This window comes from Rhineura floridana, chromosome 9, assembly GCF_030035675.1.
Source record: "Rhineura floridana isolate rRhiFlo1 chromosome 9, rRhiFlo1.hap2, whole genome shotgun sequence".
In the NCBI taxonomy this organism is placed as follows: domain Eukaryota; kingdom Metazoa; phylum Chordata; class Lepidosauria; order Squamata; family Rhineuridae; genus Rhineura; species Rhineura floridana.
The window spans coordinates 272,107-293,536 of NC_084488.1; the positions used below are offsets into that span (position 1 = coordinate 272,107).

General features: G+C 46.0%; 1 protein-coding gene across 2 annotated transcripts; it reads right to left on the bottom strand.

The window, feature by feature from the left end:
• Positions 1 to 5,465: 5,465 nt before the first annotated feature.
• On the bottom strand, positions 5,466 to 10,846 carry LOC133363991 (uncharacterized). 2 transcript variants are annotated; one of them, XM_061583885.1, is made up of 3 exons: positions 10,673 to 10,846; positions 9,142 to 9,286; positions 5,466 to 8,556 (listed from the first exon to the last, which is right to left on the bottom strand). In XM_061583885.1, the coding sequence occupies exon 3, from the start codon at positions 8,508 to 8,510 to the stop codon at positions 7,173 to 7,175; it is 1,338 nt and encodes a 445-aa protein (XP_061439869.1). In that variant the 5' UTR covers positions 8,511 to 8,556; positions 9,142 to 9,286; positions 10,673 to 10,846; the 3' UTR covers positions 5,466 to 7,172. The 2 variants fall into 2 exon arrangements, with proteins under 2 accessions (XP_061439869.1, XP_061439868.1); XM_061583884.1 differs by lacking the exon at positions 9,142 to 9,286.
• Between the last annotated feature and the right edge of the window lie 10,584 nt (positions 10,847 to 21,430).

A 21,430-nucleotide genomic window follows, 5' to 3' on the forward strand; every position in this document is an offset into this window, starting at 1 on the left:
AAAACAGTCCGCAAGAGGCTGGGAAATGTTGCTTACTATGCAGGTCAGCACCCAGCTGCCTTTGTTCCGTTCTCTTTAAAACATCTCCAGCAGATTTTCCATCCCGCTCAGTGACTGGGTCGACCTGCAGATGCCAACAGAGGAGGCTGGTGGAGGATGAACACTTGGCGACAGCGACTGGTCTGGTTAGAAGAAACAGGAATGTGTGTTCCCCAACAGGAACAGTGAAAATGCAGGCCGGGCTGTATTGTTTGTTTTAAGTCCAGAGACACGTATTCAGTGTAGATTACTAGAAAGGTATCTCTGGAACAAAGAGGGCACCTGCCCGTTGCAGAAGGGAGCCCCAAATGCCCACCCACTAACCATTTCCCAGCAGTTATCCATGTATCAACAGCGAACCATGCTAAAAAGCAGGCATGGGGAACATTTTTCAGGCTGAGGGCCACTTTCTGATCTGGGGAACCTTCCAGGGGCCGCGTTCCAGTGGTGCGTAGGGCCAGAGGCAAAAGTGAGCCTTTGTTCAGTAGGCTCATTTCTCCACACACAGCTTTTGATCCTCCGTCCTGGAGAGCAAGAGTTCAACGCCACCTTCCAGCAGGCAGAACCAGGAGAGAGTTGCAAGGGCCAGAGAGCGAGGTCTGGAGGACTGCATCCAGCCCCTGGGTTCCCCACCCTGGCATCAGTAGCCCACCAGATCCCCGAATCCTGCTCCTGCTTCTGCAAAGATTTGGGTCGTGTGATTTTTCTCATGCTCAGGATTTATGATTTAGCTCTATAGGATTTCTCACCAAGTGTGAAATTGTCATCCTCTAACTTGGCCTTGGGAGGTGTCTTTGCCCCTTCCTCTCCCACGGCTGGAGTTAGGAGCTTTAGTGAAATCCACTTTGCAGATCAGCTCTAAGGTGCTTTTGGCCTCAGTCTTCTCCTCCCACTTAACACAGAGGTTTCCTTTCTCCAGCAACAGAAATCTTACTACACCTGAAGGTATATGCACAGAAGTTTAATCTTTTCCTCCCTTCTTTTTACCAGTCCTCGGTCTTGAAAGGAGCTGTGCTCACGCCCTTCTGATTTAGACAGGAGGAATTCAGTGCTTGAGCTGGGCGCAGATCCCTTTTATGCACGAGAGCTGATGTAGATGAGTATTTTGTGACTACTCAGGAAGGCCCAGCTCAGCCAGCACAAATGCACTAATGGGGTAGTCCTATGTTGGTTATGTCAGTTGGAGAATGCTGGGAGACTGAACTAGTCCTCTCTGCAGCGGCTGATTGAGCAATAAACATAATCAGCAGGAGTGCCCCCCTCAGTCAGAATCAGGACCACAGCAGGGGGCAAAGGGTTATACCTCCTACCTCCAGGGTCCCAGTCTTGATCTGTGCCCCACCAATAATAATTGCCCCATTTCCATGCTAATTGTGTAAATTGTGTCTTATCTAGCTTGGCCCTAAGACTCTTAGGCCATCACCACATCCTCTCAGCTCAACCACTCATCTCCCTTTTGCTGAATTCATTCTCATATTTCAGGATTTCTGGAGGTGCCACTCCCCCCCCACCGGCAGGCCTCCTGGGCTAATTGACAAAGCTGTTGGTTAAATGTACAAGAGCCCTGTCAACGAAAACAATAAAAGGGTTAACTTCACTAGAGCCCCTTAAAAAACAGAGATCTCAGTGGAGATAAATGTGGGAAGCTTTTCTTTCTTTTTTCTTTTGCTTCTAGCAGGACTCTTGAGGTTGCAAGACTGGCAGAAATTCAACTGGCAAAGTTTTAAACAGCATAAGAAAAGCTTTGCTGGGTTGGATGAAGCTGGGTCCATCTCGTTCCAGCAGTCTGCTTCCAACAGAGGTCAGCCAGATGCCTCTGGAGGGCTCACAAGCCAGGAATGAATGGAGGCCATACTAACTAGGAATGGAACCTCCATGGTCAGAGGCAGTTTACCAAAAGTTGAGGGCAATTCACAGGGGATGGCCATGTCTGTCTCTCGACTTGTTCCACGTCTGCCTTGAGATCCTTCCAGCATTGAATCATGTTGCTCACCAGGTCTCCTTCTTTGGTCCTACATCACAACATAAAAGTTGTGAAAAGAGCCGTGAGTGCTCATTCATACATTACATGGGGCAAACCTGATACTCAGCAGGGCACTCCAGCCAATTCTAGCTCCCTCTACCTGTACGATACACACATTTGATGCATCTGCACAGCGTACTGTTTAAAGAGCTCTTGGGCTAGTTCTGTGATGCACACCCCTGGGCTCAGGTTTGTGGGGGTCATCTCTCTGATGTTAACCATTCTTCCCCTGTATAGACTGCTCAAATGAAGCAGCAATCTCTGAAATCAAGGAAAAAACCCATTTGTTGGCTAATTAAATCTTGGGCTTCTTGGATATATATTAGTGCCTGATCAATTGTATTGATTAGCTGTGTTCATGAGGTCGTAATACAAACCCTAAATTGGGCTGGGAACCTATGGCCCTCCAGACGGCTTCATCTCCCATCATCCCCGACAATTGGCTATGCTGGCTAGGGCTGATGGGAATTGGAGTCCCAACAACATTTGGTGGATCACAGGTTCCCCACTACTCCTATACAAAACTCACAGGGTATGGGGGAATAGATATTTGAAGTGAAGCATGGGCAGGCAAACGGAGGGACTGAACCCTCCCTCCATCAGTAGTCTCACCTAAACCATCCCACCTGTGGAATCCTGCCCTTCCCTCTTCCCTCCATGACACTCAGGATGGCAAATGTGGAATTAAACAATCTTAGCCTTATCACATCGTTTGAGGTAGGCTAGGTTGAGATATGGCGAGCATCACTTCCATGTCTGCAAGGCAGGAGATTCCACTATAAGTTCCCTAGACAGTGTTACATTGCAGCCTTTGTAAGGATTTCATGTTTAAACCTAAATCTGTCTCCTTCACTCTGCCACAATAGAAAGGAATTGGCTGATGTCCTACAGTACTAACCCCAATCCCCAAACCACCTCCTAAATGCATCAGAAAATGTGGTGGTAGGTCCTTGTGTTTGCCCCTCATGGCCTGAGGGTGCAAAATGGGCATCGAGACTTTTATTTCAGCAAGCATTTGTAAATGACCCCGCGTATCCTGACCGCTATAGCTTTTTTACTTTTTGCTAAGATTGCCTCTTGGCTTTAATGAATGTTGAAAATCATTTTGTAGTGTCTGATTTTCACTATAAACCACCTTGAATATTTGTTAGGAGACAAAAGAGTATATCAAAAAATCAGCTGAGAATTTTTTTTCTTAACCGTTATTTCTTCTATGTTGTATTTTTACATTTCTGTATTTTAACTGTTTTGATGTTTTATTGATTATTTTATTTGAGCAGGTCTGTGACCGTGTATCAATGAAGTACAAGGCTGATACACTCCGTCATCAATGCTGAAAGTAAACGAATATTAAGAGCGAAATCTAAATGTTTTAAGATGCAGTGCTGCAAGGGGGAACCAGCAATTTATATTTCATTGGAACGTTTTGACAATGGACCGCAAACTCAACCCACTAAAAAATCAAGTCTGTCTGCAGTCTATCGCCACTCTAGATTAGAATAGGGGATGAGGAAGAAATTCAATTCAGTTCATATCAATGGGTGGAAATTATAGGGAAGCAGATTTTGGTTGAACATTAGGAGAAGCTTCCTAACACTGAGAGCTGGTTCACAGTAGAACAAACTGCATCAGGACAGGAGCAGCAGCAGTTGGTGGCTCCATGTCAGTGGGGCAGTAGAATCTGCTCCGGGTTTCAGCCCAAACCGTCAAGGAGCTGTCACGCTGGAGGTGTGGGGTATTTAAACAAAGGCTTGGTAAGAACGTAAGAAAAGCCCAACTGGATCAGGCCAATGGTCCATCTAGTTCAGCATCCTGTTCTCATAGTGGCCAACCAGATGCCTATGGGAAGCCCAGTCAGGACCTGAGTGTAACAGCACTCTCCCCTCCTACAGTTTTGATCAACTGGTATTGGGAGGCATATTGCCTCTGACCACAGCTAGCCAGCTATTTGTCAGGGATGCCGTAGCTGCAAGTTTCAGCACTGAATAAGGGTAGGATTACCTCCAGAAAAAAAAAATCTTGAAATGTGCAGCTATGAGTGTATGTGATTGCTTTTAAATGTTTGATTGTTGCAGTTGGTTTAATGTTTGTTTTTAATTGTATTGCTTTAACATTTTGACGGTTGTTCCCCTGGGTTCCCTTGAGAGGAAGAGCGGGACACAAATTTAATAAATAAATAAAATCTTAATTTATATCCCACCTTCCATCCAAAGAACTCAGGGTGGTGTATATATTCATCCACCAGTCCATTTATCATCACAAATACTCTGCAAATTACACTACTAGCCATGATGGCTATGCTCTGCCACCCTAGTCAGAGGCAGCATGCTTCTGAAAACCAGTTGCCGGAAGCCTCAGGAGGGGAGAGTGTTCTTGCACTCGGGTCCTGCTTGCAGGCTTCCCCCAGGCACCTGGTTGGCCACTGTGAGAACAGGATGCTGGACTAGATGGGCCACTGGCCTGATCCAGCAGGCTGTTCTTATGTTCTTATGAAGGATTGGCCAAGACTGTTACCCAGTGAGCTTCAGCTAACTAGATATCTGAATAAGTCTCTCCAATCCACATCTGACGCTCTAATAGGGATGGCAGAGGTGGCTTGTGGCTCCATGTCAGTGGGGCAATGGAATCTGCTCCGGGTTTTAGTCCAAACTTTCAAGGTGCTCCCAGCAGCTGCTGCCACTGAGCCACCAGCCATCAAGGGATGGAGGAATTGATCTTACTTAGACTCCACAGCAAACTCACCTGACCAGATCTGGGTGGACCATGACATGGATTGGACCTATCTCCTATTTCACAATCCAGCAGATTCCATTATGAGGGTCTCTGGGTTTAAAACAGTTCAAATTACTACTTAGGAGGTGGCCCAAGGGTTGCACGCTACCTCCACAAACCCTTTTTTTTCTTTAGACCTTTTGAAATAACGTCGTCCAGATGCCACCACCAGGTACCATGAATGAACACAGAACAAGCTCCCTTTTGAGCAACAGGGCTTGATGAAATTCTGTCACTGCCAGGGGGAATTGTAGAGGGGCCAGGATGTGGCTGCCCCTACATTGGGCCTTTAAAAGAAGAACTTGGCCCCCATTCCCAAACTTCTCGAATGAGGAATCTTTGATAATCTTCCTGGGTTCCCTAGAACACAGCCTGAGAAAGCACTGGATTAAACAAATAGACACTTTGCTTGATACTCAGCAATTCCTCCGAATTCAGTGGTATCAACTCCCAAGTCAGCATGCATCCATGACATACAGCCTTACTCTGTTGTCTCCACATCTTTTGTCCATGCTCTTGCATCTTTATTCCAATAAAAAAAAATGACCCCTCTGGCCAAGCACACTCAGGAGGGGAAAAATACAGCCGCAGCTGCTATGTTGAAAACAGCCCACACTGCTACAAAGTGACGCCAACTTTATCTTTATTGCAGTAAGTTTACAGAAAAATGTGATTTTACACATTTGTAATTAAACAAACAACCATCTTGGTGTACATGGCTTGAAGGGGATAAAAGGCTGAGCCCACAGAAAAGTTAAGTTGAAAATGATGATGTAACATACATTCCAAACTCACCACAGTGGTATTTATCTTGGACCTTTCAAAGCAAGCCAGGTTCACTACATTAGAAGTATAGGGATTTTAAAAAAAATCTTTACAGAAATCCCCAACATAAACCCCAAGTTTTTTAGATTGCTAGGTTAATGCACCTAGATTTGCCAGCTACACCAAACATCATCATCTTAGAGCTGATATACACGTGCAGACAAATAGTGCAATGTAGTACTCCTGGGATGATACCATTTCAGAGTGTAGGCAACAAACTTCATGTCTGAATGCTTCTTCCACATAAAGTAAGTCTCCCTACATAAAGGCCACCACATGAGAGAGTTTCCACAGGAAGGAATTTCCTTTCAGTTTTTACATGGAGAAGCATTCAAACATGATTCCCCCATGTAGAGTCTGAAATGGTACTCTCAGGATCTCTGCATCACGTGGTTTATCTGCATGCAGTCTCACCCTCTGAGCTTTCCAGTTCTGGATTTCTTTATCAAAATATTACAATGATAATTAACTTCTGCAAAACACCTAGTTCACTTTAACATAACTGCTACATATATCAACGACTGAATCAACCAACGTTTAGAAGATTTGTGTGTGTGTGCTTCTCCCTTCGCCTTCAAAATGTAACTTGTTCTCATATTAAATACAAACAGAACCAAAAGCTTAACCCTTCATAGTTAAGATCAAATGCACGCCCACACCCGTCAAAAAGAAATACTGCAGTAAAATTCCTGCCATGGATTGCACAGGCATCCATCCAAATTCTTTTGTCTTCAATGGCTTGCAAACCATGCCATCCATTTGCTGAAACAAACAGTTGTCTTTTTCAAATTGACTACAATAGCACACCATCGACAGAGGAACAGAGCACATATTACAACTGTTCAGCGAATGCCACCAAAAATGGCATCTTTGGCCACTGGCACCTACCCACCCCAACTATTATTGTTTAGAACAACTAAACACATCCATCCTATTCAGGTGTTACTGCAAACTGGAAATCCCATGTGTGCTGGAGTGGGGTGGGGGAAGCACAGGGACAAGCTGCAAGTTTCAAGAGCAAGTGTGGCTGCGTACACATCTTGTATTTAAAACCACCAGACCGCCACCAAAAAATCCCAGGAACTGCAGTTTGTCAAGGGTGCTGGAAAATATAGTTCCGTGAAGGGTAAAAAAATACCAGGATTCTTTGGGGGAAGCCATGTGCTTTAAATGCGTGGTGTGCATGCAGCCTGTGTGAAGCAGGGCCTACTTGCTTAGGCTCCCTGTGCAATGTAGAAGTCTGCTACATCATGAAAGAGACTTCGTAAGTACAGGAGACTTTGCTACTGCAGACAGTTGTCCTTGAACTCTGAGGGTGACAGATATCCTTAAGGCACTCATCCCAGCACTCCAACCTAGGTATGGAATTTCTAGTTTGCAACAACACCTGAATTAGGGCTGTCAGTGGCTGCCATCATACAGAGACTCTCCATGCTGCTGATCTGTATTTCTGGCAATCAATCTCTTCTCTCAACCCCTTCCCAGCCAAATCGTGTGGTTTCGCTCTTCTCTCTCAAGATTTAGATTCCGCAACAGCGGCATTCTCTAGGGACTGCTCCTCCTCATCTGGTTCGGATGGCTTCACTTCGGTGTCAATGGACAGATCCATGGAGCCTTCAGAGCTGGACTTCCCCGGCAGGTCAGTATAAAGGTTCTTCAGGTATCTGACAAACCCGCCGTTCTTGCTCCAATCTGCAGCAGTTACTCCCTGGTCGTTGGAAGCCGACTCTGGAAGAGGAGAGGTCAACAGCCTCAGTTTGGGAGGATCAGCAGACGAAGCACATTCCCTTTCCCAATCTTCACTTGCTTCGGAAGTGTTGGAATGGTCATTCTGGTGGGGAGTGCAGGGAACACTCCCCGTAGCAGGGACAACCGATTGCCCACTCTCATAATCCACCTCCCAGTCTTCTCCGCTCTCCTGAGCTGCTGTTTTGGCCAGTCCAGCATCTTTAGCCTTGCCTACAAAGCTAGCAGATTCTCCAGTTCCTTGAGTTTTCTGCCATCCCTTCCCGGTGGCACCATCCAAACTCCTTTTTGCTTCGGGGGCTTCCCTGGAACTCTGCCAATGGCTCCCTTCTGGGTTACTTTTACCGTTGCTGGTGCTTGACCTGAAAGGAGACCCTTCTCTCCTCCAGCCTTGCAAGCCTGACTTCCAAGAGCTCGACTCAACAGTGCCTTGCCTCCGGTCACCCCAGAACCTTCTGAAATTCTGCTGCTTGCCTTGCCAACTACCCCCAGTAGCACGGTCTCCTCCTCCTCCTCCTCCTCCTCTTTGGTTCTCCTTCCAGCCCATTGGGGACTGAGTTCTCTTCCAACCCCCTGCCAAGTGGGATGGGCTACAGTCAGACCAGCTCTTTCCATCACCTCGTTGGGCCACACTGGTCCAATGGCATCCATCATTTTGACGCTCTCTGACTCCGCTATTCAGCCCTCCACAGCCACCATAACCTCCATAAGGTGCTCCCTGTTGGTGGACTCCGCCCGGCTGTGGCTGGATGCCAGCACTGCTCGGCACGCTGTGGCAACTCGAGTGGCAGCAGCTCACTGTGCTATGAGCAGCCGGACAATGGCACATGGCGAAAGACCCCTGTCCACCATGAATGGGTGTTGGACGCAGAGCATACTGTGCTCCTTTGGCAGCGCTGTTGAGGAGGAAGTAGAGGACATCCAAGCGCACAGGCACCGTGATGGAGGAGAGATTGCTTGAAGAGGAGGATGACACACGGCCCAGGGAGAAGGGCTGCAGGTTGGTAGGCCCAGATGAGGAGAGCTCACTGGAGGATGAACCAGATGACACCAGGACTGGTCTCCTCTCAGGAGAACTGCTATTGGCTTGGTGATTCTGAGCCATGGGGGCCTCCTGTGCGATGCTGGCACTGGTAGCTGGAATGAAGAAACTGCAGAACAAAGAATAAAACAAGTGTCTCATTATTTTCTAGGTATTATTTTCTATGGCAGCAATACAATGTTCTACCTGAGAAAAGTCCTACCTCAGAAGATCTTTATGACCATTCCCCTCACCCCAATCTCCTGAGGTAGGAAAGTATAAAACAGAAGTGGCTAACCCCCAGGTTCAGAGCCTAATTTGGAACCTCAAGGACATTTTCATGTCCCCACAAGCACCACCAATTTTGGTGGTGGCCCCCAAATGAAAAAAGTTTAAGCAGAGAGTGCTGGGGTGGGTGGAGATCAGGACCCTGATTGGGAGGAGAAATTGTCCTCCCAACGTTCAGACCGATCTAATAAGCTGGAGGTGGGCAATCACTACTACCCCTGACAGATTTGCATGGATGAGCTGGGGGAGCTGTGTGTGCATGAGTGTGTGCATGTGTGGGGCTCTTCCAGTCTCACCCACCGCTAGCATGCACCCTCACAAAGGTTGGCTCAAAAAAAAAAAAAGATTAGCCACCTGACCTTGGGCCAGTCACTGCCACTCAGCCTCAGAGGAAGGCAATGGTAACCCCGCTCTGAATACCACTTACCATGAAAACCCTATTCATAGGGTCGCCATAAGTCGAGATCGACTTGAAGGCAATCCATTTCCTTTTCCTATAAGGACAAGCAAGGCTGCCATGACATACCCACTTATTTGCACGGAACCCCCACTGAGCTCGATGGAACTTGCTCCTGAGGAGACATGCAAAGGATTGCACTGTAAGCATAGCTCTGCACATGACAATAAATCACCCTGTATGAAGTCATATAATTTCAGTTTGCAACAGAGGAGGGAAATTGTGTTTGACTCCCTGCACACAGAGAAACAGAAAGTAAAAGACTACTAGAACCTTTTACTGTATTTGTGCTCTATGAGCAAAGACATTTTGATCTGGCAAAGATGGAAATGTTACCTTAACTTGGTTCCCAAACTCCCCCCCCCGCAAGGACCACTTGAAAATTGGTGAGGGTCTTGGCAGACCCACTTCATGATTCTTCTGCCTGTTATAGCTATTATAATGTGCTGTGCTAGGTGCTGCATATTTTAACTGTATTTTATTGCTTCTTTTATTTCTGATATATATTGTATTTTACTGTATTACAATTTGAATTCTATGGAATTAAAATTGTGATACTGTACAGTAAAATAAAACATACATGAAATAAAACAGGCAATACAAATGCAATTAAAAATCAATATGAATATGTAATGCAACAGATGTGCCATCTCCCATCTTCAACTACAAATCCACTAACACCCCACTTGAAGGAAGCTGATGAGCCACTGGTGGTCTGCAGACCAGAGTTTGGGAAACGCCACCTTAACTCAATGTGTTTGATACAGGTTCATGGATTCAGTTTGATGGGATCACATGTAAACTCATTATGATGCTTTGGATTACATTCAGATATCACCAAATTATTTTTAGGAGGCACTATAAATAAACACACACACATACTGTATATATTATATAAACACACATATATAGTAAAAACATTTTTAACCATCCAGAGCTAACAGTATAGAAACCAACAGTAAAGAAAACATCTTTGCATGTGCACAGTGGCTCTTTCTGTTAACATCTGAATTTATAAGCAGCCCCCACAGATGTGGGACTCAGGGGAAGCCCCTCCCAATTCACAGCACATGGCTTTGCAAGCAAGTTGGAACCTGACCAACTCCCCCGCTGCCTTACAGCGCAATCCTATGCAGGGACTTATTCCCTGGGGAAGTATATTTAGCCTGCATACAGAAGAGTAATCTATAGAGTTGTTCGTTATAATTTTGCATTCGAGTTCGCAACTGGGGCGCTGGAGCAAGGTGCCCCACATCAGATCCGATTTGACCGAGGGGCTTCCTGAGGAAAGAGGAATCCCACCTCGGTTCACACTGGGGCAAAGGAAGGAGTTCTGCCTATAAAATGAAGGGGTTTTGGAGCGGATTTTCTTTTTTTAAAGAAGGTAGCCTGCTTGGGCACTTAGGGATATAAATCGGTTTAGCGCAGCTTCCTTCATTGCAGTCTACAGATGGCGCACACAATCGTGGGGACAGGAAAGAGAAACATCCGTGTGTTTTACCTGCGATCCGCTTTGCCCTCTCACGCTCTTTTTCCGTTGTTTTCCACGCGGCCAAAGCAGCAACTGTCGCACGAGGAAGGGGTACACAACGCATGCGCATTAGCCCTAAAGATGGCTATAGGCGCGGCTCCAGCCGGAGGGTGGAACCCAGAGGCTTTGTTTACAAACAAGAAAAAGAAGTGGAGTGCTGGGAGGAGCCTAGCGAGGGGAGGGGTCTATAAAGCTAGCAGAAGGGGCGGAGCTTCACCTTACGCTGTGTGATTGGAGGAATAGCAAAAAAAAGATAAGAACGAAGCCTGAAGATCAGGAGGGGAGGAATACTGATGATGATAATCAACTGCTACAGTAATACTGCTAGTAGTAATAGTTCTTATTAACCACAATACTAATAGCAATGACAATTAACTATGGGTGGTATTCAGTGCTAGCCCTATTCAAAGTAGACCCATTTAACTTAATAGCCATAATTAACTTAGGGTCCATCATTTCAGTGGGCCTACACTTGAATACAGTGCTGTAGCGGCAAATTCAGGGTCCCTTCATGATAGTCACAGCCACGCCCCTACCCCCCTTGTTTTTGCTGCGGGGTTGAGAATGAGATCCTTGTTAATACCTTCTCTCCTAACAACACAGGAGCCAAGCAGGTGAAAAGAGAGTGTTAGCTGCTCACCTCCCTTCACTCTCCAATCAGCAGGAAAAGACAAGGAAGCATGTTAGAAGACTTTTCAGTGGCTAATACGCTCCCCTTTTATGCTGATTTGCTCATAGGATGATGGAGATACAAAATTAAGGTGTCTGAAACCCCAGATGACTACACCCCTGGCAACCCAATGCTACTACGATGATGAAGACTAAATAATAATATAGTAACAAAAATGACAATAGGTATGGGGGGAAAAGAAGCTCTGTTAATCTTGGATTGGTTTAATAAAGTCTGGGAGACAATATTAATCATAAAATTAACATACCTTAGAAGAGAAAAAAAAGAGTAAATAGATTTGTAGAACTGTGGTCTTTATTTATTATGTTTTGGAACAAGATCCAAGATAATATTTATCCATATTCTTTATATATATTACTATAAAAGGAAAAAGAAAATAATATGAAAAAGAGAAATATCTTTATTTATATAAAAATGTGATTTCCCCCCTTTCTTTCCTTTAAAATGCACAGAAATCTATATAATTTTTCCCTTCCCTATTTACTGATTGTATTTTCAGTTATTACTAAGTTATGGAAAATTAAATTTATTCCGTTAATAAATCCTGTTTGATGATGATGATGATAGGCCAGCCCCCGCACTCCCCCCCCTTGGTAAACAAGGCTCTTGTGCCTTTTAAAGCTGCATAACAAGCTGAAGTTTAGTAGGTTGACTTTGACCTTTTCTCCCATTCCTGCAATTTCATGCTTGGAGGGACTTTTCCCCCAGCATAAAAAAGGCAGGGATTGGGAGTGTGTGTGTGAGAAAGAGAGAGAGAGGGAGGGAGGGAGAGGGAGTGAATGAGTGAGGTAGAGTGGCCGAAAAGCACTGCTACAAAAGGTTTAGGAGCCCCCTTTGGGAGGGTTGGGGAAAAGTGACAATTCTTTTCCTTTTCTTTTTCACCTTGGATTAGAGAGATTTCCTTCATGGCTGCATACACACACCGCATGCCATTCATTTATGACAAAAGCACATTCCTTCCTTCCCCAACAGAATCTTGGGCAGTGTTGCTTGTTAAGGATTTGGGGAACTAAAACTCTGTGAGGATTAAATTATGGATCCCAGGACTGGTTGGGACAGGGTGGTGGTGGTTATATACTTTCAATGTCCTTTAAATAAGACATTCCCAAACTGTGATCAGTGGTCGTGAGTTTCGTTCAGGTAGCCAGTGACATGCCTGTGGATCTGCAGTTGAAGACAGGAGAGAGCACATCCATCACATTAAATATTCACATTGATTTTTAATTTATTTTAATCGCTTCTTTTATTTCTTATATTGTACTGTATTTTATTACAGTTTGAATTGTATGGAATACAATACATAGGAAATGAAAGGATCAAGAAAAATACAACTAAAAATCATACAGTGCCTAGCATAGCACATTACAATTGCTACAAGAGGCAGAGAAATCTTTAAGTGGCCCGCCAAGACCCTCAGCAATTTTAACATGATCCACGGGGAGGGGTGAGTTTGGGAACCCCTGCTTTAAATGGATGGTTTGTACACAGTTTTCTTCAGCACGGTAGTGATCGGGGCAGAGATAGTGGGTAAAATTTAAATCCTGTGATTTACCCAGACACAGTTTACCATGTGATTTAACAATCAATCCCTCTTCTCAGGGAATTCTGGGAATTGTAACACTGAGGGGGAAATAAGGGTCTCCTAACAGCTCTCAGCACCCTTAACAAACTACATTTACCATGATTCTTGGGGGAAAGCCACAATTGTTTAAAGCAGTATGATACTGCTTTGAATGCATAGTGCAGATGGGGCCTTAGATCAGTATGTCACGTAAACTGGGGAAAAAATTGCATGGTGGCAAACTCCCCATGTACCACTGCTATAATCAAAATTAGAGCAGTTGCTTTAGCATAAACGTTTTTCAGCAGTCCTGATTACAGATCTCCTACATCATGCCTGATGTGCCTTCTGGTAATATATTTGTTTGGTGTGTGTATGTGTGTGTTGTTCAAATGTAATGACACATTCTCAGAGTGGTTTAACAGTCAATCCCTCTTCCCAGGGAACTCTAGGAACTGTTGCTCTGTAGAAGGAACAGGGGTCACCTAATGACCCTCAGCACCCTTAGCGAACTATAGTTCCCAGGATTCTTTGGAAGAAGCTCTGATTGTCTAAAGCAGCCTTTCCCAACCAGTGTGCCTCCAGATGTTGTTGGACCACAACTCCCATCAGCCTCAGCCATGCTGGCTGAGGCTGATGGGAGTTGTGGTCCAACAACATCTGGAGGCACACTGGTTGGGAAAGGCTGGTCTAAAGGGACATGATACTGCTTTAAATGTGTAGTGCAGATGGGCCTCAGTCTGAGGACGCTCTATGCGGAGAAAGTGTGGCTCGGCTGAGGGCCCCTCCGGGCATGAACTATGCATTCGTGATGATTTGTGCTCATGATAGTATCAGGCGGTTATATGTGTTCTCATTATTTGCACCTGCAAATGTTTAGGGGTGGTCAATTTCTCTGTTTCCAATCAGTGCAAGTCCTGTAGCTTCCTGCTGAAATGCTGTAACTTGTCCTATCACAAATGTTCCAGATGTTGTTTTTTTCAGTCCCGCCTTTGTCAGGCTGTAGCACAAGAGTGCCCCTCCGGAGGGCAATAATGCAGTAATGCTGAGGAAGCGTCGCCGAACAACAAATAAAGCTGAACATTGTGTTGGCGGTCCAGCATAAACCCACCATTTCTACACTATTATTGTGTCAGTGCCATGTTGCGGAATATACCCATAAAAAGCACACCAGTCTGGAGGGGCCCTCAGACACATTAAGGAATGAACTTCTCCACTGAGGTGGTGCCTTTTGACCTCCAAGAAGGTGCCTCGATTTGCAGGTCAAATTAAGCCAAGTAGACATCATGGGGTCCCATTTTCTCTTCCTTTCTCCTCCCCTAGGAGGGCACTGATCTGCTTCTTCAGTTGCTGGGCTCTTTCTTGAGCTTCCTGGCTGGCTCCCGGATCGTCTGTTTCCACCAAAACTTCCAGGACTGAGCGCAAGGCATCAGCGTTCTTGACCGACTCCATCTGTTCTGGGTCCGCTTTGATCTCTTCAGAGCTTGGAAAAGTTACTTTTTTGAACTACAACTCCCATCAGCCCCAGCCAGCACATGCTGGCTGGGGCTGATGGGAGTTGTAGTTCAAAAAAGTAACTTTTCCAAGCTCTGAATTCTCTTCCACCCAGTCCAAATATGCCTGTAGCAATCCCATGTCGGATAGGAAACTGCTTATGATCTTGAGCTCAGGTTTCCTGCGACTCAGCTCAGAGAGTACTTCTCTCCCAGCCTTGCTCAGGCGGTTCCCCACGATGCTGAGAAAAGTAAACAAGGCTTGTAAAGGACACTGGGAAAGGTTGGCTAGACATGGGGTTGGGTCTATACTAAAGTAATCAGGTCCCATTGAAACTTAAGTTAACCATGACTAACTTTCCCCATAGATTTTCAGTGGGGCAGTTAACTTAGCCTGGATTCAACCCATAATATGCAAACAAGCAGATCTTATACGGTAATAGGAAAGCATTCAGTTGACACGCAAACCCCTGCTCCACAAATTCAAGAAATATGTGAGGAGGGTTTATTTAATTTCTATCCCACCCTTCCTTCCAGAAGGAGCTCTGGGCGGCCACGTCATGTGGCTATCCCTCTTGTCTATGAATGTAAAAGGGGGTTTAACAAATTCATTTATGTGCCTCCTCCGAGGGAGGTACGGAGGATGGTGACACGAGAACAGGCCTTCTCAGTGGTGGCCACCCGCTTATGGCATGCTCTCAACAGAGAGGCACACCTGACACCATCATTATCCATCATTAGGCACCAGGCAAAAACATTCCTCTTCTCCCAAGCATTTGTCTATTTGGAGGGTTCTTGGAGACCTTTTGACGTTTTGGCCTCTTTTAGGAGGTGAATTGTTCCACCATCTTATCCATGTATTGTGTGTGTATGTGTGGGGGGGTTACTTTCTGTTTGGGTTAGCTTTATATTGTTTTTTTAATAATAATAATAATAATGTTGGCTACTAGTTACGTGTGTATGCTGTCTCAGTGGTAGCTGAGGATGATGACCTCTAGAGGGCATCAGGATAGCAAAGGCTGATTAAGATCCTTATTTTCTTCTGAGGTCAAGATCTGATATTTTTAAATGGTTTTTTTCATGAAACTTTTATTAATAGATAAGATTTGTTTCTTTGATATATGGCCTCATTTGTATAGCAGCAAGTGATTATACTGCAATAAATGGATGGATATGATGATGATGATAAATATTAAACAGAGTTTGGGTCATGGGTAGCCAGCCTACACAACAACGGTTTCAACAGTTTAATTGTTGTAAACCGCCCAGAGAGCTTCGGCTATGGGGCGGTATAAAAATGTAATAAATAAATAAATAAATCATGTCTGATTTTAAAAAGTGTTGGTGTCTGGGAAGGGTCATGGCTGGGCCTTCTTAAAAAGGTCATAGAACAGGTCGGGGAGGCTAACTACTGACCCTCTAAAGAGGTTGCTGAACTCATAAGAACATAAAAACACAAGAAGAGCCCTGCTGGATAAGCCCATGGCCCATATAATCCAGCATCCTGTTCTCACCTTGGCTGACCAGAAGCCCATGAGAAGCCCGCCAGGAAGACCTGAGTGAAAGAGCACTGTCCCTTCCTGTGGTTATTGAGAAACACAGTAGCTATTGATAGCCTTCTCCTCCGTGCCTCCAGTTCCCATGAACCTCAGATGGAATGGCCAAAGATCAGGGATGACGGGAGTTGTAGTGCAGGAGCATCGGGAGGGCACACGTTAGCCATCTCTGGAGTAGATTCTAGTGGGGCGTGGCAGGAAGCTTTCTCTTGGCCTCCCTAGTTGGTGCTGGCAGATACTGTGGGGTGGAGCTTGGGCTTGGGCTTCTAACATGGCATGAAGGTGTTGCCTATGGAAGCGCAGGAAGAAGGGACTCCTATTACCCCCAGGGATGGTCAGTGGTCAGAGGTAGGGGACACAGGGAGCTGCCTTATACTGAATCAGACTGGCAGTGGCTCTCCAGGGATTCAGCTTGGGTACTCTCCCAGCTCTACCTGGAGATGCCATTGGGGATTGAACTGAGACCTTCTGCACGCAAGGCAGATGCTCTACCCCTGAGCTACAGGCCATTCAGCCAAACGATGGGAGTTGAAGTCCAACAAAGAGCTGGCAGGCCACAGGCTCCGCATTTCTGCCTTGATGGCCGTCTGTTCCTCCTCACTGCAGCTCAGCTCAAGGAATCTGTCCTCCCCTTTTCAACTATGGTTATTTTATTTTAAGGAGGTGAAAATCAAATACGATATGCATACACAAAAGATGTTGTGTGTGCATACGTATGTGTCTGTGTATAAAAGATACACATGTTTCCATATTCTATAATATACACACATTGAAAACAAATGCTATAGCAATTACAGCACCTGTTAGGTTAACAAGGAATGTGACACAACAAATTTCCTGTATGTAAAAATACTGTAAGTTCCTTTATTTGTTTATTAAATAAATAAACCTCTCACAAAACAACAGGCTGGTGTACAGAAGGGAAAAAACCTTTAAAAGCAATACAGAACAATTGTGAAAGCAACTGGCTGCGCAACAACATTTCAAACCAGTGCATAGGTTATTGTAAACCGCCCAGAGAGCTTCGGCTATGGGGTGGTATATAAATACAATAAATAAATAAATAGGCAAGTTAGTATAAAAAAATCTTCAAGAGACACATAAAAGTCAAAAGGGAGGGTGCCTGTCAGATGTGCACTGGAAGAATGTTCCGCAGCATGAAATGGGCAACACTAAATGTCCAACTTCTGGTGCGGCCAGCTGGGGCTCTGTAACACAGCGGACAACCGACCGCACTCCTCTGGGTGATCTTAGTGATCGAGCTCAGGCTGTCTTTCCTGGACTCAAATTGTTCATGAAAGTATTATCTGGTCATTGATTAATCATTTATTTGTAACATATTGTATCACCAGGTTCTACCTACATAGCATTGCAGTATAGTGTGTGAGAGTGTGTGATCTTTGGGGGGGGAGGAAGCGGCCATGTCTCATTGATTCCATGTTGCCTGCCCCACTAAAACTCTATCCTGCCAGGCTTTGGGGTTTTTTTCCAGATGTTTGCAAAAATATTATACTGAAATATCAACCAAAGTTACTCACGTCAAGAGCTGGAGAGTTGTGTTGCCCATCAGGGAATCCACAATATTATCCAGGCCACTGTCCGTGATTCCTGTGATATCCAGGTAGAGCTCTTCAAGAGTGTTGTTGATCTGGAGGGCATCCCATAGGCTTCTCACCCCCTCAGAACCCAGGCAGTTTCCACAAAACCTTAACAATGCGGGGGGGGGGAGAGGAGAAACAGAGAGAGAAGAAAGTTTAACTTAAAACAAGGAAGAACTCCCGCTAATAATGGATTTCAAACTAACACCTTGAGCATTCTTGTACAGGAAAACCCAAATTATCAGAATGAATAAAGCAAAAACAGATCATCTGGGGATTAGGCGTTGCTATCACATTATTTATTTGTTTGTGTGTTTATTCAATTTGCATCCCACTTTTCCACCCAAATGTACCCAAAGAGCATTGGTAGCCCAGCTACGTCCCTATCTGGAAAGCGACGACCTCGCTTCAGTTGTGCATGCTCTGGTAACCTCTAGATTGGATTACTGCAATGCGCTCTGCGTGGGGCTGCCTTTGAAGACAGTTCGGAAACTACAGCTAGTGCAAAATGCAGCAGCTAGACTGTTGACGAGGACTAGGCGGTCCGCATATATAACCCTGTTCTGGCTCGTTTGCACTGGCTACCTATCTGTTTCCGGGCCAAATTCAAAGTGCTAGTTTTGACTTATAAAGCCTTACACAGCGCGGGACCACAATACCTAGCGGAACGCCTCTCCCGATATGAACCTACCCGTTCACTACGTTCAACATCTAAGGCCCTCCTCCGAGTTCCGACTCACAGAGAAGCTCGGAGGGTCGTAACAAGATCTAGGGCCTTTTCGGTGGTTGCCCCCAAATTATGGAACAGTCTCTCCGATGAGGTGCGCCTGGCGCCTACACTTTTATCTTTTCGGCGCCAGGTTAAAACCTTTTTATTCTCCCAGGCATTTTAATTCTATCTTTTAGCTTTTAATGTATATCAGGTCGTTTAATTGTTTAATATGTATGCTTTTACTGTTTTTGTGATTCTATTGTATTTTATCCTATGTTGTGCACCGCCCTGAGAGCCTTCGGGCTGTGGGCGGTATAGAAATCGAATAAAATAAAATAAATAAAATAAAGAGGCACACAACACCACAGAAAAAAAAGTATCAATATAGCATTACAATAACAGTCCAATGTCAATTCAAACGCAATGTAATATAGAGTTGAAAGTGGCCAGAGGGTCACATGATCCAATCTCCCAGCGAAAGGAAGGATCCTTCCGAGAACAACCTATGAAATCTAAGATAGGTTGCCATCCCAAGGCAGTATACAAAAGCAAAGAGCTTCAGATAACTCGAACAAGTGAGCCAAACAGCGTGCTACAGGTCAGTAGGGGCCAGTGGGGTGGCCTGGCAACTCACAGCAGTCGTTTCACCTGGCACTGCGGGGACTTCAGTATTTCAGCTTCTATTACTGCTGCCTTGCAGTCCAGAGAATTGTATCGCAACCTGGAAAATAAGAGATTAATTTGGATAGGACAATGCTGATTTTCTCAGTCCATTCAAAAAGACACTGCAGATGTCACTCCACTCCCGCTGCCTCCAGGGACCCAGACGTTTAATCTCCTGCCGGTTGCTAAGCCCTATATCATGTCTAGAATCCAGAAATACCAACCACAGACAGACTGGCCATTGACACAAATTGGCCAGACCGGATGAGCTGCAGCCAACATGGCTTGCACTGGCCACCTATCTGGTTCATCTGAGCTGGAAAACTGATCCTAACTAGACCTGACCTAAATGCCACCACATTTGCACAGCTGGGAATAGGATGCTGGGGTCCTGCAGCCTCCCCCTCCCACATAAGGCCAAAGCTGAGGCTAGAAAACTGCCAAGAACATACTCACTGCAGAGTCTCACAACGATGGAGAAGGCCCTGCAGCCGCCTCAATCCTCCCACGCCCATGTTGCTGTAACAAGTTGAGATTCCGGAGCGTCTTATGCTCTGAGCAGCCTAAGACATAGGCCAGAGCAGCGCAATCAGCTGGGTTCAAGGTCACCTTGAACAGATCCACCTCATCCAGATTGGAAGCTACGTTCCGGGTCACCCCATCCTGGTGCAGTTCTGCCAGGCAGTGCAGCAAGGAGAGCAGCTTCCTGTCACATTCATATTGAACTTTCTTCCCTAGCCATTCTGCCAAAGGCACAAGGGGGGTCCCCTGTCAAGCCCCCAACCAAGCCCTCCAGCTTGCCCTTCATCCTGGAGCTCAAGAGGCCCATGAAGAACCTGGAAAACATTTGCAGATTGTCCCACTGTTGGCCTCCACTCAGGAACTCCTTGGTGTAGCCGAGAAGTCCCTCTACAGCAGATCCATCTGGTAGGGATAGAAATCTCTTGGTCTCACCATATTCTTGAATGTTTCCATCCCACCAAAGATCCAGGCAAGAAGTTAGCTCCTCACCACTAGGGTCCAAGATAGCCACAGAGTACAATGCAGCTAAGAACTCCTGTATGGTCAAGTGGAAGAAGCCATGGACCTCATCTTTCTCCTTGAAGAAGATCCGGTTCAAGAAAGTGCCAGGCAGGTTCTCTGGGTCAAAGCCGAAACACAATCTGTCCTCTCAGCAGAGCAGCGTAGGCAAGCTTGCCAAGCTGCAGTACCAAGTCTTTGGCTTTTTCTAGAGCACAGTTTGGTCCTCCAGCTTGCTGCAGCGAATGCCGGTGCAGCCGAAGGATGGTGCATAAATACTGGCGGTAGACCTCGGTGATGGTGCTGGGTGGGGAGGCCTCCTCACTCCAACATGTGGGAAGAATTCGTCCAGAGCTGTGCAAAGAATGAAGCAATAGAGAGGAATAAAACTGAGGCTGGCTAAACCTTCATGGGCAGAGATGTAGCCAAGCACAGCCGTAGCACGCTCTGGATTCCGGAAGAACCGGAGGAAGTAGTCCTTAATCTGCTGTTCTTGAAAGCCAAGAATAACAACATGGCGATCAAAGAGATCTTCTGGAAGGGTGACAGAAGGCCTGGATGTGACTACAATGGTGGACTCAGGTAGCAATGTCCTATAGAGGAGCCCGTGCGCCAGATCTTTGACATGAGCTGGCTGGTTCATTTGGAAACAAGAATTCTTGTTCTCCAGAGAGTGCCTGAACTCATCCAGACCATCTAAAATCACCAGAAGTTCTCCAGGCCGATCCAACAGCTCAGGAAGAACCCTGTTTAGGTGGATGTGCTTGGTGATGATCAGGTCTTCGAGGCTCTGGGGCGTCCTGATGAGGCTGAGCTCTCGGAAGGAAAAGTCCAGCAGGCAAAGGAAATCCTGGAAGGCTGCACCCAGTGCCCAGTCATGGAGAATCTTCTGGGCTGCTACGCTCTTACCAATGCCAGCAGCCCCACTCAGCATCACACGGCGAGGTGGAGGGCTCTCCTTGGAAACTGAAGAGAAAAGCTGGCGTAGGGCCAGGCGACGGGGGGCATGGAGGGAGTAGAGGCGAGCCCGGCGAGAGGCCAGCTGCAAGTAGTCATGGCTGGTGGAAGCAGATTGGGGGCTGTCAGACAGTAGCAGGTCGGTGTAGCGGATCTCAATGTGCCCGCAGGATTCACTGTCATCCATGTTGGTGCAAAGCTTCTCTGTGCGGGTCAGCAGTGAGCAGCGGTGGTTTTGCAGAGCAGCTGGCAGGAGGATAGCAGTGGCAATGAAGGGGTAGGAAGAGACCCAGAGAAATATGGAGGATAATTCTGATGGAACACAAGCACGAGCAAGGGGATCCCCCCCTTTAGTTTGAAACTCCCATTTGGAAAAATATCTATGTTGGAAGGCTCTGAGGCCACATCTGTTTCCAAGTCCTATTGACCCAGATCCCACCTTTGCTTGCTCATCCAGATCCCACCTTTCCATCTGGG